Genomic DNA, 19,350 nt, shown 5'->3' on the forward strand with positions numbered 1-19,350 from the left:
AGAAAATGAATCTAGCAGTAGAGGGATTATCCCGACGAGCATTATCCACAAACCTTTCCCAGATTGAGATGAAATTTGGTCTAGCTCTGCAATTTCAGACATGAACCGCTAAACCAGGGCTGTGGCTATAAACTATAAAGATATCCATCATTTTGTTTTACTTGCTCTCAGACCTGATCATTAATTGATTCAAGGGAGTAGAACATAAATAAATAGAACAAACTTTTTAGAGAACAACCAAACATGGTATAAAACAGTACAGTACATAGTACAATTAATAATTTTAAATAGCCGGAATCCACCAAAAGTAATCCCATATTCAGTTATGGACTATGGAGTTGCAGCACACACACATGGTTTCAAACCAAAATGCGATTCTGGTTTAATACCAAAAGTGGTTGATATAGGACCAAACACCATAAGAAAAAAATACATGAAGACGAAAACCAAAGTAACTAACAAGAAATAAAATCAGTTTTCCTGCATCCTTGGCGTCCATAATGTGGAAGATTTCTTTGAGGTAATTTATAAATCCAACGTGCTGGTGCCTCTTTCTCTTTCGGAGCTTATCTATTTTCCATACCAAAGTCCAAATGAAGGACCCAACTGCCAAAATGCAGCAAACTCCAAAGAATACTTGAACTTTTATAAAGGTGTGTTTCGGTTCGGTATAAAAATCTGGCAGCGTAGTTGCTAATACCGACAAATAAGCAGAGGCAATACATCCGATTGAAATGCACATCAAGTAAACAAGAGAATATTAAAGATTTTATTGGGTTATGGAAAACTTCCTTGCCCTCCTTGTGGGAGAAGGGACCATATATATATATTATTATTAATAATCTCTATTAAAGAGAATATCCTTGGTCCGCTAAATATGGTAGAATATAATCTATTACACCCTCTTAGTCTTAGCGGGAGAGGAACAAACACTAAGACTAGTACGAAAACGAAGAAATAATTGTCTAGGAAGACCCTTCGTGAAAATATCAGCGTACTGATTTTCGGATGGAATGTGTAGCACCCGAATGTCCCAAATACGGACGCGTTCACGAACAAAATGAATGTCGATTTCCACATGTTTGGTGCGTTGATGTTGAACCGGATCACCCGACATGTAGACAACACTCACATTGTCACAATAAACGATAGTAGCCCGTCGTAGTGGTATATGTAGCTCAAGAAGTAAATTCCGGAGCCAAGTCGTCTCGGCCACGGCATTAGCCACACCCCGATATTCAGCTTCAGCACTGGAGCGGGAGACAGTCGCCTGACGTTTGGAAGACCAAGAAACAAGGTTGTCACCCAAAAAAATGCAGAAACCATAGGTAGATCGTCGTGAATCAGGACAGCCCGCCCAATCAGCATCAAAGTATGCATGGATGCCAGAAATGGTGGATACAGATAAAAATAACCCATGGTCGATAGTGCCCTGGAGGTACCGAAGTATACGCCGAAGCGCCTGCATGTGAGGTTCTCTAGGGTCGTGCATGAATAAACATACCTGTTGAACCGCGTAAGATATGTCCGGTCGAGTAAAAGTAAGATACTGTAAAGCCCCAGCCAAACTTCGGTATAGAGTAGGATCCTTAAGAGCTGGTCCAGAGGTAGCGCTAAGCTTGGAGTTGGTGTCGACCGGAGTGGCCACTGGATTGCAGGCAGTCATGGATGCACGAGAAATGATGTCCTTCGTATAGAGTGACTGAGACAAAAACAACCCGGAGGATGACCGAGAAGCAGTGATTCCCAAAAAATGATGTAAGGAGCCAAGGTCAGTCATACAGAACTCTTGTTTCATCATGTCAATAAAACTGGTGAGAAGAACATCAGTAGAGGCAGTGAGTATGATATCATCAATGTACAGTAATAAGTATGTCGTGTCCTGTCCTGACCGATAAATAAATAGAGATGGATCACATACACTACCCTGAAAACCACATTGAGTGATGAAAGTCGCAAACCGCTGAAACCATGCCCGAGGTGCCTGTTTGAGACCATAAAGAGACCTATGAAGGCGGCAAACATAATTCGGGTGAGTAGGATCAACAAATCCAGGAGGTTGGTGTATATAAACCGTCTCAGTAAGATCCCCATGAAGAAAGGCATTCTTGACGTCCAATTGGTGAATGGGCCAAGATCTGGAGGTAGCAATGGTGAGAATTGTGCGGATAGTTGCGGGCTTAACAACCGGACTAAACTTCTCAAAGAAATCAACACCAACTTGTTGTGATTTACCGTTAGCGACAAGGCGGGCTTTGTGACGTTCCAAAGTGCCATCTGCATGAAACTTGTGACGGAATAGCCACATGGAGCGAATGATATGAGCACCAAGAGGTCTCGGCACTAGATCCCAAGTGTGAGTTTTCAACATTGCAATATATTCATCTATCATGGCTTTCTTCCATTTTGGGTCCCTAAGAGCATATAGGTGAGATTTGGGGAGGGTGGAGATGTGGTTTCGGGTTTGAACGTGGAGATTGAGCTTGTTGGAGGGACGGAAAATCCCATGAGAGGCCCGAGTGGCAGGGCGAGAGGGAGCAGCAGGAGTGTTGCTCGGGGGGGGGGGGGGGGGGAGTTGTTGTCGGACAGGGAAGGTACTGCTGGGTTTGAGGGGGAGTTAAGGGATGGGATGAGTTGTTGGGCTTGCTGGGCCGGAGCGGGTGAAGACGGTGGAACAGCAGAGTGAGAAGAGCTGGGCTGAGACGCAGAGTTAGGTGAGTTGGGCTGGGTAAGAGAGGGAGAAGAAATGGGCCTGGCAGAAGAGGGGGAAACGCTGGGCTGAGCAGGGGAATCAGAGTTGCTGGGTAATGTATCCGTGTGTGGGAGAGCCGGACAGGTAGAGGGAGAACAGGAGATGGGTGGAGATGGGACAGCGCAAGAAGGTCGCCGTGGACGGCGGTGAGGTGGAGTATAGAGGTGGTGAGATGACGGTTGGGTAGAAGGAGGAGATGGGTAAGCCAGTGGGAGTGGAAAATGAGGAGAAATGGATTGGGTAGATGGTTCGAGGTTGTGAGAGCGATGGTCGAAAGAAGTGCGGAAGGGAAAAACGTTTTCATCAAACGTTACATGGCGAGACAAGATAATTTTGTTAGTGGCTAGGTCAAGGCAACGATAGCCACGATGATGAGGAGAGAAACCAAGGAAAACACATCTAGAGGACCGAGGGGAAAACTTGTGAGGAGTGGTGGGGGACAAATTAGGATAACAAAGGCAACCAAACGTACTAGGTGATCATACGTCGGTTGGCGTTGATAGAGAATTGACACCGGTGAGGCGAAGTGAAGCACGGCGGAAGGGAGGATGTTATGGAGATAGACGGCCATATGGAGTGAATCGGCCCAATATTTGTATGGGATAGAGGCATGGGACATGAGAGTGCGGGTGATGTCGTTAACACGACGAATCATACGCTCCGCTTTCCCATTTTGAGATGAGGTGTGAGGACTGGAGAAACGAAAGACTAAACCAGAGTTCTTAGAAAAATCATGAAAAGAAGAGTTATCAAATTCACGTCCCATATCGGATTGAAAACATTTGATATCTCGCTCAAATTGAGTGTTGACAAAGGACCGAAACTCCAAGAATTTGGAGTGGACCTGAGATTTGAGCTTCAAGGGATACACCCATAGATAATTAGTATAGTCATCCAACAAAATAAGATAATAGCGAAAACCAGTATCAATATGTATAGGACAAGTCCATAAATCACTATGAATAATATCAAATGGAGCAGAAGTGAAAGAATTTGAGTCAGAGAAAGGAAGACGAACATGTTTACTAACTTGACAAGAATGACAAAGTTTGGTAGACTGTTGTTTATTACATTGAATTAAAGAGTGGGAACGTAAATTATTTAAAATAGCTTGTAGATGTAGTTCGAAGAGAAAAACCCAGGATGAGTATTCATCTTGTTTGATGTCAAGAAGAATAGGAATCAGGGTTTTGATGTTGGTTACGGCAAAGGCCGGATGCAGAGTTTTCTTATCACCTGTCATGGATTTTGTGTTGGAGATTTAAGGGCAAGGAAGTTTTCCATAACCCAATACATTTGATTAAGATAATAACCAAATTTAACGGGCTCAGTACAAGATTTAACTTCAGAATCTTCTTTCCAAACTCCACCAGGTGGGTTCATTGCAGCTTCAAAGGCAATTCCTGCTATCAATGTGGCCACCACCAATAATGCATTAACCCTCTCTTTCTGCCCTTTAAGCTTATCAACCTTTCTAAAAAAAGTATTACTCTTATGCTTCTTACTGTCTCCAACATACTTAAGAAACATGGCTTGTAGCTTATCCGTATTTTTTGGTGTTAAAGCATTCAAGGCGTCATCAAAGTCGGCATCAGTTATTTCACGTTTCAGATTTCTACTTTCCAGTAAGTATTGTACCATCTGCAAACACAATCAAATTAATTAATTGTTTTTAGGATACATGCATTGTACCTCTGTTTATCGGTTTTAAGATACACATTATGTTGAAAGGATATATATAAATAAACAAATTTTAAATGTACCTCAATTTTTCCAGTTTCCGCAGCAAGTTGTAGAACTGTTTTGCCATTATAATCTCTAGAGTTGATAATAATACTTGAATCTGAAGCCCTTGCAATATCAAACTTGTCTGCCAATAGGTCGAGGGTCTCAATACTACAATTATTTTTAACACAGAAATGTAGTATTGTCTCACCATTTTGAGCATTCTTTAGGAGAAGTGTTTCGAGTATGGGTCGTCCTTCTTCCGTTAGTACTTCCATGATCTCCACTCGATTGTTCATTACTGCTAGATGTAGAGGTGTTCTTTGATCCTTGTCTTGAACTTTACAAACATCAGATCTGGCCATCAGCAACAATTCCACCATCTCAAGACTTGCTCTTGCTGAAGCAAGGTGAAGGGGAGTCCACCCTCTGTTGTCTTGTTTTGATGCAAGATCAGGTTCCAGATATAGAATTTTTTTTTGCAAATTTTATGTCATTAGACAAAACTGCAATGTGCAATGGAGTTCTCTCGAAAAAACTAAATACTTCATCTAAATTCAAGACGTGAATCTAATTTCTTCAGGCAGTAAACAAGAACTCTCTTTGGCATTCCTAATAGCCTCTTTTTCATTCTGCTTATCTCTAATGAACTAGATTTAAATGTGTAATGATAGACTTGAGTAGAACACCCAGGTACTAGAATAATGTGGCTGTATATATAGTCCAGAATTGCACTAATGTTAATCAAGTCATCTAATTTTTTCCTGTGAGTAAAATCTTAGGGAATTTATTATTTTTATTTGTTTTAAAAAGTGTAAAAGACCACTTTACTTGTTTTAGAAAAATCTATTTATATTTTCGAATTAAACCGTAAATTAATAATTTGTTTAAAAACTTATAAATGTTTTAGTATTTTGAAACATCAGAGAACATATTGAACGTGCTTATCAGAGAGAATATTTGCCAAAAATGTAATGACAATTCATCGACAGAATAAGCTGTTTCTTCAAATATATATTCATCAGTAGTACTATACGTTGTTTTTTCAAATGTGATGTCTTTGGATTTTAATGCAGCGAGTTATTCTTACTGCTTAGATTCCTCGATTTTCATGTCTATCTGACACTGCTGGTTAGTAGTGAGACCAACTTGGCTAAAAAAACACGGAAAATGGGTCACTTGTCCAAATATTTTTAAAACATGGTTTTAATGGATGAGTAAAAAGAATTACGGGTGAAATGGACAAAAAAAAATAGCAAGGATGAAACTGGATTCATCCTGACTTAAATTTAAAAAATAACGAGGATAAAACTGGATGCATCCTGATATAAATTAAAAATAAGAAAAAATATTTGAAATTGGGTAAAATGAAACTATTTACATCCCGGTTATTTTAACATTTTTGTCCATTTAAATAGTATCAAAACCTAGATGTCTTTTTCACCCAGAAATTATTGATTTTGATCTTTTTAACCAATTTTGTGAAAAAAAATAATAGCCAAACTAACTAAAAATTAATGTATGCATTTTCACGTGTTCTAGCTAGATGATGAACCAACCCCGCTAGATGATGAACCAACCCCGCGTCGTAAACATAAAATGCAATGCCACTATGCAAGTGCACAGTTTTTTTGGGGCGAATATATGTAGCAAAGTAAGAAAATGCAAGTATTTGCCGCTAAACTGGACACCACCGCAATTGTTTCATATGACAGGCCACGTCCTTCTACTCTTTCTTTTAGACGTAGGTGCAGAAAGTCATTACAATAGACAAAACCTATCTATTCGAAATTCCTTTTTATAACATGCATCTTTCTGGTTAATCATGATCGCGTATCTAAAGCGTATCTAAATCTAGATTTACTCTTTCTAGCCATTCTTTTAACCTATAAAATATGAATGTGGTTATAAATTTCACATGGGAGGTTGGTTTGGATTTCATAACATTTATATTACCCCCACCAAAGTTGATTGCAGAGGTAGATCGATATAATGTTTTGTTTTTTTTAAGGCAAGCTCCCTAAGAGGAGGATTTTGTAACGAAGGCAACAGAAAAGAATGAGGGGACTAGACCAGAACCTCAAAAAAATAAAAAAGAGAAAAGATAAAGAAAAATGTTACAAGTTATCGAACACGAAACACAGACGAACCTTGATCTGTCAACACCCACAGCTGATTGGATAAAATCGAAACACAGACAAACTTGATCTGTCAACACCCACAGCTGATTGGATAAAATCAAGAGGTTCGTCCCACCAATGAGATCCCGTGGTTGCTCCCCAATTTGCTAATGAATCCGCCACCGCATTACCCTCTCTATAAATGTGAGAGTACCTAAATTGTATAGTCGATAAGAATTTCATGTAATTTGCCCAATGAACAGCTAGTTTCCAAGGCTCTAGAGAATAGTCCGATAAAGCTTTAATGACATGCATCAAGTCGCATTCGAACCAAATACGAGACAATCCTCTTGAACGAGCAATCCTAAATGCAAAGATGGCACCCCAGAACTCAGCTGAAACTGAGGTATCCATACCAATCGATTGTGTGAGACTATCAACCACTAGACAATTGTTATTACGAAACACCACCCCACAACCAGCAAGGCCAGGATTGTCAAACGAGCATCCATCATCATTGATATTGATCCATCCATAAAGAGGTGGCTGTCAATTCACCTCTATAATCTTTGGAGCTTTACGAGCTATTATGCCTTTAACCTTGAAAAATCTGAGAATATAAAGATCATCTAAAGTATTATTCATATGACCCTCTCCAATCTTACCAGATTCACTAATTAAACCCTTCAGTTTCATAGCTGCTTGCTGAATACTAATTATCATGATGGAAACGCAACCGATTCCTTATATACCAAATCAACCATAAACAATTGATCATTGTTGCCCATAAAAGTTTCTTAATTTGGTAACTACTATTGTAAGCTCGAATAATAGCAAATTGTTGTTAATTAAACAGGTAGAAGAAAGAACACAGATTTACGTGGTTCGGCTATAGCCTACGTCCACGGGAGAAGAACGACTTAGGGTTTTTTATTATCAATGGAGTTTTTACAAGACTTATATATAGCTTAAACATACCACATATCTTACGTATAGATAGCAGCATATCTACAGAATATTTTCTTGCAGTATAGGCCAATCATAAATGGAGAAACTAAATATTCTTCTCTGTTCCAACACCCCCCCTCAAGTTGGTGCGAAGATATCAATGGAGCCCAACTTGGATAGAATTTCATTGAATTGCTTGACAGGTAAACCCTTAGTAAAAACATCTGCCAGTTGTTGATGGCTACGAACGAAAGGAGTGCATATTACTTTGGCCAATACCTTCTCTCTAACAAAATGACAATCCACTTCTATGTGCTTTGTACGCTCATGAAAGGTGGGATTTGACGCAATTTGTATCGCAGCTTGATTGTCACAGAACATCTTAGCCGGCTGAGGTGGCAGAAAACCCAAATCTTTAAGTAATGCTCGCAGCCAAACAATCTCACATGTTGTTGAAGCCATGGCTCTGTATTCTGCTTCTGCACTTGATCGAGAAACAACATTTTGTTTCTTGATTCTCCATGTAACCAGATTACCACCAAAGAATATGCAGTACCCTGTTGTTGATTTACGATCAACTGGACATCCAGCATAATCAGCATCCGAATATACTGTTATACAGCAGCTAGAAATTTAATAAGCTTCATTCTTTGTCATCAAAACTCCTCTTCCTGGTGATCCTTTCAAATACTGTTAAATCCTAGTTACTGCATTCAAATGTTTAACACGAGGTGTATGCATATAACGACTGACTAAGCTTACTGCATGTGCTATGTCAGGTCTGGTAACAGTAAGATAAATTAACTTGCCTACTAACCTTTGATATGACCCAATATCACTTAACACATCACCATCATTATCAAGTTTGTTGCCATTTTCTGTAGGAGTATCACAAGGCTTTACTCCCATTTTTCCTGCAGCCTTCAACAGGTCCAACACGTATTTTCTTTGATTCAGAAAAATACCCTTCTTTGAGTAAGCAACTTCTAATCCCAGGAAATACTTCAGTATCCCTAAATCCTTGATGTCAAATCTGGAATGAAGCATTTCTTTAAGATTTCTAATTTCTTGTTGATTGTCTCCTGTAATCACAAGGTCATCAACATACACTAGAACTATAGTTGTACCAAGATTACTTCTTTTAATAAACAAGGAAGAATCGGCAGAGCTTCTTTTGAACTTATTCTGGATGAGTACTGAACTTAGCTTTGCATACCACGCACGTGGTGATTGCTTTAAACCATATATTGCCTTCTTAAGCTTGCAAACCATATTGCTCTCTCCTTCTCGAGGGTGTCCAGGTGGTATACTCATATATACCTCTTCTTCTAGATCACCTTGTAAGAATGCATTCTTCACATCCATTTGAAACAATTTTCAATCTTTATTAACTGCAATAGACATGAGAACACGAAAAGTATTCATCTTTGCAACTGGTGCAGAAGTTTCTGTGTAATCTTCTCCATATCTTTGAGTAAAACCTCTTGCCACTAATCTCGCCTTATAACGTTCAACAGTTCCATCACTTCTGTATTTCATTTTGTACACCCATCTACATCCAACAGTCTTCTTCCCAAGAGGCAACTTGACAATACTGTATGTATTATTTGCATCTAAGGAACGTAACTCATTCTCCATTGGTGCCCTCCATTTTGGATTAGACTTTGATTCATTGTAGTTTTTAGGTTCTTGATGACTGGATATAGCACTTAGAAATGCAAAGTGTGAAGAACCTACATGATCATAAGTTGAATGTGATTGTATGGGATACGCAGCGGAATGATATGTAAAGAAATCTTTGTATTTCTCTGGAGCTTTCTTCTCACGACTTGAGGTTCTGACAATTGGTACCACTGGTTGGTGATCTTGTGGAACCATAACCTCAGTTTCTGGAACTTGATGCGGCACATCTTGTAATCATGTATCATCATGAGTAACACTAACATTATTGTCTGAAGCTTCCTCATGAACTGCTTCTTTATGCACATCCAACACTGCATTAGGTAAGTCCACCAATTCTACCCCACCACCATTATCTCTATGGGAATCTGTTGCAGTATGTATCTCATTAATAACTGGAAGTGGTTCCAAATCTGTGTAACACTCCCCCTGAGACCGACTTCCAGAGTCACACTGAAAGTAAGCCACTGTTACATCAAACACAACATCACGAGAAATCTGTAGCTTTCTAGTGGGTGGATGATAACAAATATATCCTTTTTTTGTAGATGAGTAACCAAAGAACACACATTTGGTTGCCCGTGAATCCAGTTTATCACGATGCTTTGCCTGTAAATGTACATAACAGACACAACCGAAAACTCTGAGATGAGAGATGCTAGGATGATGATGTTTTAAAACCTCCAATGGAGATTTGAACTCAAGCACACGACTAGGAAGACGATTGATCAAATAAGTGGCCGTCAGAGAACCATGAGACCAGAATTTCTTTGGAACATGCATCTGAATCATAAGAGCACGAGTTGTTTCCAGAATGTGACGGAGTTTCCGTTCAGCAACACCATTTTGCTGCGAGGTACCAACACAGCTAGTTTGATGGATAATACCATGACTGCGCAAATAACCTGGAAAAAGGCCTTTGACAAACTCAGTGCCATTATCTGATCTAAAAATTGTAACCTGTGCATCAAATTGGTTGCGTATCATACAATGAAAATCCGCAAATACAGATGAAACTTCAGTTTTGGATTTGAGTAAGTAAATCCATGTAGCACGTGACCAATCATCTATAAAGATAACAAAATATTTATACCCATCATAAGCATCAATTGGAGCAGGACCCCATAAATCAGAATGAATTAATTCAAAAGCCATTGTTTCTCGAGTCACGGAATTAGGAAATGAAAAACGAGACTGTTTAGAAAACTGGCAAACATCACAGACTTGAGAATGAACAGGAAATGTGGGAAAAATCCTAGAGAAAACACGACTGGAAGGATGTCCAAGTCGTTGATGATAAAGAAACTGCGGAGTTGATCTTTGAGTGAGACATGCCATGTCACTGGAGCGTAATAGGTACAATCCATGAGAAAATATGCCTCGACCAATCTTCTTCTTCGTCTTTCGATCCTGAAAGATGACCGAGGTAGGGGTAAATGTAACATCACAATTCAGAGAATTAGTGATTTGGCCAACAGATAACAACTGAGTAGGAACCGATGGAACAACAAGTGCATTAGATGGCGGACAATCTGGAAAAAAATTCACTTTCCCACTGCCCATCACAGGAGCAGTAGAGCCATTAGCAACAGAAAAATCTTTATGAGAGCTGCGAATAAATGCATGAACTGACGAAGGATCATTTTCCATATGATATGTAGCTCATGAATCAATAATCCAGATGTGACGGTTGGAAACAGGCGTAGTAAGAAAGGCTAGTAAATTACCTGAAGCATGTGTGGCCTTGCGCTCAGTCTTATTACCCAACTGGTTAAAGAAATCCTTCAATTGGTCTATGGTGAAGGATGAATTATCAGCTACAGCAGCTCGAGCAAGCTTATTTTTGTCAAAATTAGCTTTAAGATTAGGGTAAATATCCCAACAACGATCCTTGTTGTGACCACTTTTATTACAATGATCACAATGAAAAACTTATCTCTTACCCTTAGCACGAGAGTTCTTGTCCTTATCAAATGGCACGGCTCTTCGTTTATCATCTTTGTAGCTCATAAGAGCACTGGATTCAGCTGTATCTAGGTCTACAGTGCTTTTAGAAACAGGATTCATAACTTTCTTACGTGTCTCTTCACGCTACACAATCGCACAGACACTAGACAGACTTGGCAATTCAGCACTCATGAGAATAATGCTTCTAAGAGATTCATACTCTGGTTTGAGGCTACTGAGCACATCAAAGATTTTATCCTCCTCAACCCTCTTCAAGAGAGATTTGGCATCAGTTGTATGAGGACGATATGTATCAAGTTCATCCCACTTCTTTTTTAAATAACCAAAATGCTCAGTAAAACTTTTCGTACCTTGTTCAGCCTCAGCAATCTCACGTTTCAGCTCAAACACCCGAGCAGCATTATTCCGTAAGCCATACAGACTAGCAACAGACTTCCATAAATCCTTTGCAGATTCTGAGAACGAGAAAATTTCTGAAATATGTGGTTCCATCGACTGAAGAAGCTACGTGCGAACCAGATGATCATCAACAATCCAATCATCATGCTTTGGATCTTTAGCATCTGGACAGGTACTATTCTCACCAATATACCCAGATTTTCTTTTACCCCCAAGAGCAAGAGCAGCAGCCCTGGACCAGCTGACATAATTGACATCATTTAACAAAACAGAAGTTAATCGCGGACTAGTATTATGATCTGATTGTGCCATAGGAAACACACAGAGAAAACAAACTTGATGACAGAGTAATGGCCATGACCGTTAACGATCCCCTGATACCATGTTGTTAATTAAACAGGTAGAAGAAAGAACACAGATTTACGTGGTTCGGCTATAGCCTACGTCCACGGGAGAAGAACGACTTAGGGTTTCTTATTATCAATGGAGTTTTTACAAGACTTATATATAGCTTACACATACCACATATCTTACATATAGATAGCAGCATATCTAGAGAATATTTTCTTGCAGTATAGGCTAATCATAAATAGAGAAACTAAATACTCTTCTCTGTTCCAACACAAACATATCTCGAAAACAAGTTGCATCTAGAAGCACATTGAAAATACTGCCCAACCAATTCCATAGACCAATTGCGTACGAGCATTCAAAAAACAAATGTTTTTGAGTTTCGCCATAATTCGGTATTGTACAGAGGTTACAGAAATTTTCCGAAGTAATTAATTCCTGAAAAGAGAACTATATCATCAGTAGGTACACGATTATGTAATAACTTCCAAACAACGGCAGCTCTCCTGTCCTGGGTGGTGTTTTAATATCCCAAAGATCTGAGAAATCAATATCGATGGGTCTTCTAGGCCTACAAAACTCAAACGCCGTCTTCATAGTAACTCCACCTGTATTGCTATGCGTCCAAATCATTTTATCCTCAGTATGCAAAGCAAAAGGAGTCTCATGGATGTTTTGTTGCGTCTCTCCATGAAGTTATGGCATGTAATCTGGGATGACCCAGTTGCCGTTCACTATAAAATCAGCTACCATATTTTGAATGTTGGTGACGTCAAGCTCTAGATAGTCAACTATCGAGGAACCCAAGGCGCCACACCAATTGTCTCGCCAGAAGTCAATCTTCGATCCATCTCCAACTAGCTAAAAAATAGAAACCTTAATGCGTTCCCATTGACGACGAATATACGTTTCTTGTAAGAACTACTTAGTAAAAATATAGCCTTAATAAACGAACACCAGTATGTGTCTCCCGTCATGATTTTCCAAGTAGTTTTCATTAGAGTAGCATGATTCAAGCTTACCAAAGACTTGATGTTTAAGCCACCTTCAGAAGTAGGCAAACACATTTTGTCCCAACCAACCGTGGTAGGTTTCATAGTATTAATGTCACCGGACCAAATAAAATTTCTCATCCAGCTTTCCAGAGTATGAATACAGGCTTTTGGCCATTCATACACGTGAAAACTATATAATGAGGAGCTTACTATTACAGACTTCACTAATTCCACTCTACCCATCACAGAAAGAGACTTGCCCTTCCAGGTAGCAAATTTTTGCTTAATTCTATCCATTATCGACTGAATGAACCTCATTCTAGGTTTACCCTGGAAAATAGGAACACACAAATAACGAAATGGAAGAGATTCCATAGGGATACCATAGTGACCAGCAATAAGGGTAGCTCTAGAAATTATATGTTTACTCGTAAATAATGTGCATTTAGAGGTGCTAATTATTTGCCTAGAGCAAGCACCATAATCTTCGAACAAACCCATTAAATTGTCAATGTCACGTCTGGTACCTCTACAAAATACCATGATATCATCAGCGTACAATATATGAGAAGGAGCCATTGTACCTCTAGGAGATGAGATGGTATGAATTAGTCTTTCATCCAGGAGCCGACTAATCCAACGACTAAGTACATCTTCAGCAATGCAGAATAAAACTGGAGACAACGGATCCCCTTGGCGAACACCCCTATTCCAGCTAAAGTATCCCATGTCCTTACCATTTACAATTATAGAAAGCTTATCCGACTGCAGAATGGTATGTATCCAGTCCACAAATTTAGAGCAGAAACCAAAGGCTTTCAAAGTCTTTAATAAAAACATCCAGTCCAAAGTATCAAAAGCTTTCTTGATGTTAAACTTTAAAGCCATATTACCCCCATAAGATTTGTGATCTAATAAATTGATAGCTTCAGATGTCAGAGCGATGCATTCGAAAATGCTCCTTCCTTTTAGAAAAGCCCATTGTTGTGGAGAGATAATTCTGCTTGCTATAGGGCTTAATCTGGTATCCAAAACCTTACCTATTATCTTGAAGTGAAAGTTACCAAAGCAATAGGGCGAAACTTCTCAATTAGATCTACTCCGGACTCTTTAGGAAGCAGCACAATGTGATTTGGGTTCACATTAGGGACTAACCAATTATTTTCAAAAAAGAATTGAACTGATTTAAGCACATCTTCACCCACAATATCCCAAAAGCTTGTGAAAAAGATGCCACCGAAACAATCTGGACCTGGGGCACCACTAGCGTTCATACCAAAAACTGCGTCTTTAACTTCTTGCATATTAAGCGTAAGAGTAAGCGAGGCATTCTCTGATGCCGAAATACAAGAGTCAACATGCTTATCAATAAAATCAGTTTCGACACAGTTTTAATTACCATCATAGAGATCTTTAAAATATCCAATTATATGTTCTGAAATAACATCATGGTCAACTGTCAGATTCCCATCAACTTTCAAGTGAGAGAGCTTATTCGTGGATGCACGACTCTTAGCATATTTGTGGAAAAATTCTGTATTAGCATCGCCATCAGCAACCCATTGCAGCCTTGATTTTTCCCTCCAATGTGTACGCTGCATATTCAGAACTTGCACAAAATTGTTGGAAGTTTCCAATTCCTGTATATTAAGCTCATCTGAGTAATCCTCAACTACCATTTTCGATTGAATGACCTCCAGCTCATGATTATCTTTGTCCACAGCTCGATTAGTATCTCCAAATACGTTTTTATTCCAAGCCTTCAACACACCTTTGAGATGTTTTAACTTCTGCATCAGAGCGTACATAGGACAACCATAGAAAACTGTTCGCCATTCCTCCTGGACTAGCTTTCTGAGATCTGGGTGTTGTAACCACATGCTAAGGAACTTGAAAGATGACGCAAAAGTCTTGTCACCCTTTGTGAATTCAAATAACAAGGGATAGTGATCAGATTTGACTCTCGCCAAATTACTACAAACTGATGAGTCAGAATACAGATTGGTTTACTTGATTGGTTATCGTCAGGCACTTCCTTATCACTTTCACTGATAGTGTGTACACTGACATTGTCATCATCATTCTCGTTCACAATTACCTCAGCAGCCGAATCTATTAATTTATCAGTCGCTTCCCGAATCGCTGAGTCGATGATAGCCTCCAAAGTGCTATCAATAGCCGTAACACCTTGTAGAGATGGAACATTAGGAACCATCGCTTCCTTTTCCATGTTGCTAACAGTGGCACCAACTTCCAGAGTGGAAACAACAAGATCAGTCGCAGAAGTAGTGTTGTTCCCCTCGACCCCCACCAAGTTTGCTTCGAATCCACCGGTACAAGGAAGAGTTTCCTGAACTTTTTCCTGTCCAGAAATTGTATTGGCATCCTCATTGTTGGAATTATCACCAACCAGTTGAGTAGCATCCCTTTCAACGTTTGTATGACAAATTTCTTGAACTTCACTGATACTTGGCTGTTGCATAGTGGCAACGCTAGCTGTAACATTATTGGTAGATTTATCGCCATCATTAAAGTTAGTGATACCACCTTTATTAATTGACTTAACACCAGCAGGTGGTGCTTTAAGAGCATAAGGTTTTTTAGGTTCAGTTGCCTTGGCCGGAGCCAAAGAAACATTTCCAGTTCTCTTGTTACATTCTCCTAGCCCATGCCCTATTGCGCGGCAATGTGTGCAAAATGCAGGCTTCTTTTCATACGTTACTGGAACTAAGAAAGCGAATCCACCCCTTTCCACTAAAACTTTCTCATGTAAAGTCTCATCTAAATCAACTTCAACCAATACACGAGCATAGTGACAAAATTGCTTAGTTAAAGTGGCATTATAAACCTTCATGGGAGTGCCAACAACACTAGCAATTTCGAATAGAGTTTTCTTTCTCCAATATTCAATCCCTAAATCGTATATTCTGATCCATACCTGAGCCAGCGTCTGATTTTGATTCATAGGGTTGAAATCAGGTATCCAAGTGCGAAGATGCATCATGTCAAGTTTTAGATGAACTGCACCAGCTGGTCGAACACGAAGAACATCAGCTTCTGTTGGAACAAAGGAGAATATTTGGTTTCTCTATTTATGATTGGCTTACACTGCAAGAAAATATTCTCTAGATATGTTGCTATTTATACGAATATGTGGCATGTATAGGATATATATATACACTTCTTGTAAAACCTCCATTGATAATAAGAAACCCTAATCATTCTTCTCCCGTGGAAGTAGGCTATAGCCGAACCACGTTAAACTGTGTTTCTTCTTTAATCTGTTTTAGTTAACTGCATAACATCTTATGCAGATCCAATATTGACTGCATAACATCTTATGCATACTGAATAACATCTTATGCATACCAACATGGTATCAGGGGATCGTTAACGATCCTGGCCGTTTCTCTGTAATCAAGTTTCGTTTCTCTGTGTGTTTACTATGGCACAATCAGATCATAATACTAGTTCGCGTTTAACCTCTGTCTTGCTGAATGATGTCAATTATGTCAGCTGGTCTAGGGCTGCTGCTCTTGCTCTTGGGGGTAAAAGAAAGTCTGGGTATATTGGTGAGAATAGTACTTGTCCAGATGCTAAAGATCCAAAGTATGAAGATTGGATTGCAGATGATCAACTGGTTCGCACGTGGCTTCTCCAGTCGATGGAACCACATATTTCGGAAATTTTCTCGTTTTCAGAATCTGCAAAGGATTTGTGGACGTCTGTTGCTAGTCTGTATGGCTTACGGAATAATGCTGCTCGGGTGTTTGAGCTGAAGCGTGAGATTGCTGAGGCTACACAAGGTACAAAAGGTTTTACTGAGCATTTTGGTTATTTAAAAAGGAAGTGGGATGAACTGGATACATATCATCCTCATACAACTGATGCCAAAATTCTCTTAAAGAGGGTTGAGGAGGATAAATTTTTTGATGTGCTCAGTAACCTCACATCAGAGTATGAATCTCTTAGAAGCACTATTCTCATGAGTGCTGAATTGCCAAGTTTGTCTAGTGTCTGTGCGACTGTGCAACGTTAAGAGACACGCAAGAAAGTTATGAATCCTGTTTCTAAAAGCATTGTAGACCTGGATGCTGCTGAATCCAGTGCTCTTCTGAGCTCTAGAGATGATAAACGAAGAGCCATGCCATTTGATAAGGACAAGACTTCTCGTGCTAAGGGTAAGAGAGAATTTTTTCATTGTGATCATTGTAATAAAACTGGTCAAACCAAGGATCGTTGTTGGGATATTTATCCTCATCTTAAAGATAATTTTGACAAAAATAAGTGATGGTTTTTAAATAGTGATTGTAGTAGTGGTAAAAACTGGGTCTTTTCAGACTTGTGAAGAAAACAATTTTTATAGATTTAAATTAAACATGCAAATAAATAAAATAGTTCAAACTTTTGGAGAAAAATACCAAGACTAGGATTCCACCATTGATCCATTAATTGATAAACTCTAAATAAAAATCATGCAATTCTATCTTTAAAAATAATTCTAATATTTGCCTCAAATATATTCTTGAAGTAATAGTTGTAATCAACGAGTGTAAAACATCAAAAGTATTTAAAACCCAGCATGCTTCATCAAATTAATTCACAACTATTCAATAAGAACTAATATTTCAATTCAATCCCATGCAAATAATCAAATAATAATATTGCAAATAAATAATAAAGTTAGAATTATACCATAAATAAGGACCAATGGCTTCCTCCGTCGCCTTGGCTAAGGGGTTTAGCTCCTCATATCAAAAACTTGCTCAAAATTGCTTAATAGGTGTTTTTATTGATGAATATGGTGATAAAGAGAAGTTTGCAACGCTGTATAAACGTTACAGCGTGACTGTTACAAAGATGACCACTGTCGTTTATAAACGATACATATATAACGCTGTTGAACTACGACACTTGGGTGTTGAAATAAGTCTGCTGAAGAACGACTGTCTCTGCGAGTCTGTTCTTCGTGTTCTTCAGAAGCTTTAATGGCAGCAGCAGCAGCAGCGTTGTCTCCTCTATAATTGCTTCTCCTCGGCTCTCCTGGACTCTAAACTCTCTCCTAAGGGTTTCTAACTCCTCTTATGACTTGAAACAACTCTTATATATCCCACAGACCCCAAATATCTCGTATAAATTCCGACTTTTTCTTTCTTTTTCTTCTCTGCGCTGTTGAGAGAATAGTCGCTTCTGTTGAGCTTTTTCACGTGCTGTTAGCTATAAAATAGCTACCAAACTCTTCCCTAGACTTGAATAAGACCATGTACATGTTAATCCAGCGTCAAAGTCCTCCAGAAATCTCTCAAAAATCTCCTGAACTCGAAACAGAGCACGTCTCTCTGTTGAGACTTTGATTACTTCTCCCGGCCATTCCAGCCCAATTCGATCAGCCCAATCACTTGCATAGGGTCTGTTTAGGTCTAACAGGATTATCCCAACTGATTTACGGTGTTTAATCGCATTAAAACTCCTCCAATAATCGAACCAAAATCTGCCAGACGATGCATGCATTTTCCCGCCAAAATTTGCTTTTAAATTTGAGAAATTGACCTCCCCTTATCTGTGGCTGGTCTCCCTTTAGCAGATGCCTGGAAATGGGTCACCCCTTAGTAATTAGGTTACCCCTTATCCAAAATCAAGGGTCCGTATAGCAAATGTCCTCTGGGGCATTTTCCGCACTTTTTTCGGGGTTCCTCCGGGGTATTTCTGGGGTACTTCCGGTACACTTCTGGGGCGCTTCCGGTACTCTATCAACGGAGGTCCAAACGCCGCATTTTCAGCCAATTTCGCCGCAAATCCTTATTCTTCAAAAAACACCTACAAATAAATAAAATAACCAAATAAGTACAAAATTGAGCACTAACAATATATACAAATGAGCTATATTAGACACATAAATGCGTCTATCAATAAGCTTGCTCGAGATGTTGTAGCTGACAATTCATCCTTTACCATAGACCAGTTGAAGGATTTCTTTCACCAGTTGAGTAATAAGAATGAGCGCAAGGCCAACCATACTTCAGGTAATCTTCTAGCCTTTCTTACTACGCCTATTTCCAACCGTCTCATTTGGATTCTTGATTCAGAAGCTACAGATCATATGGAAAATGATCCTTCGTCGGTTTATGCATTTATTCGCAGCTCTCATAAAAATGTGTCTGTTGCTAATGGCTCTACTGCTCCTGTGTTGGGCAGTGGGAAAGTGCATTTTTTTTCCAGATTGTCCGCCATCTAATGCACTTGTTGTTCCCTCGTTTCCTACTCAATTGTTATCTGTTGGTCAAATCACTAATTCTCTGAATTGTGATGTTACATTTACCCTTACCTCGGTCATCTTTCAGGATCGAAAGACGAAGAAGACGATTGGTAGAGGCATATTTTCTCATGGATTGTACCTGTTACGCTCTAGTGA

At 39.2% G+C, this 19,350-nt stretch overlaps 2 protein-coding genes across 2 annotated transcripts; both read right to left on the reverse strand.

Moving 5' to 3' along the window:
• Positions 1 to 3,991: 3,991 nt before the first annotated feature.
• On the reverse strand, positions 3,992 to 4,860 carry LOC113345899. Its single transcript, XM_026589548.1, has 2 exons — positions 4,516 to 4,860; positions 3,992 to 4,393 (listed from the first exon to the last, which is right to left on the reverse strand). The coding sequence occupies exons 1-2, from the start codon at positions 4,858 to 4,860 to the stop codon at positions 3,992 to 3,994; spliced, it is 747 nt and encodes a 248-aa protein (XP_026445333.1).
• Positions 4,861 to 9,462: 4,602 nt separating this feature from the next.
• Positions 9,463 to 11,685, reverse strand: LOC113345900. The gene is made up of 6 exons (XM_026589549.1): positions 11,346 to 11,685; positions 11,169 to 11,264; positions 10,953 to 11,081; positions 10,605 to 10,853; positions 10,003 to 10,292; positions 9,463 to 9,834 (listed from the first exon to the last, which is right to left on the reverse strand). Exons 1-6 carry the CDS (start codon positions 11,683 to 11,685, stop codon positions 9,463 to 9,465), a joined length of 1,476 nt encoding a protein of 491 aa, XP_026445334.1.
• Between the last annotated feature and the right edge of the window lie 7,665 nt (positions 11,686 to 19,350).

Source organism: Papaver somniferum, unplaced genomic scaffold (assembly GCF_003573695.1).
Source record: "Papaver somniferum cultivar HN1 unplaced genomic scaffold, ASM357369v1 unplaced-scaffold_84, whole genome shotgun sequence".
Classification (NCBI taxonomy): domain Eukaryota; kingdom Viridiplantae; phylum Streptophyta; class Magnoliopsida; order Ranunculales; family Papaveraceae; genus Papaver; species Papaver somniferum.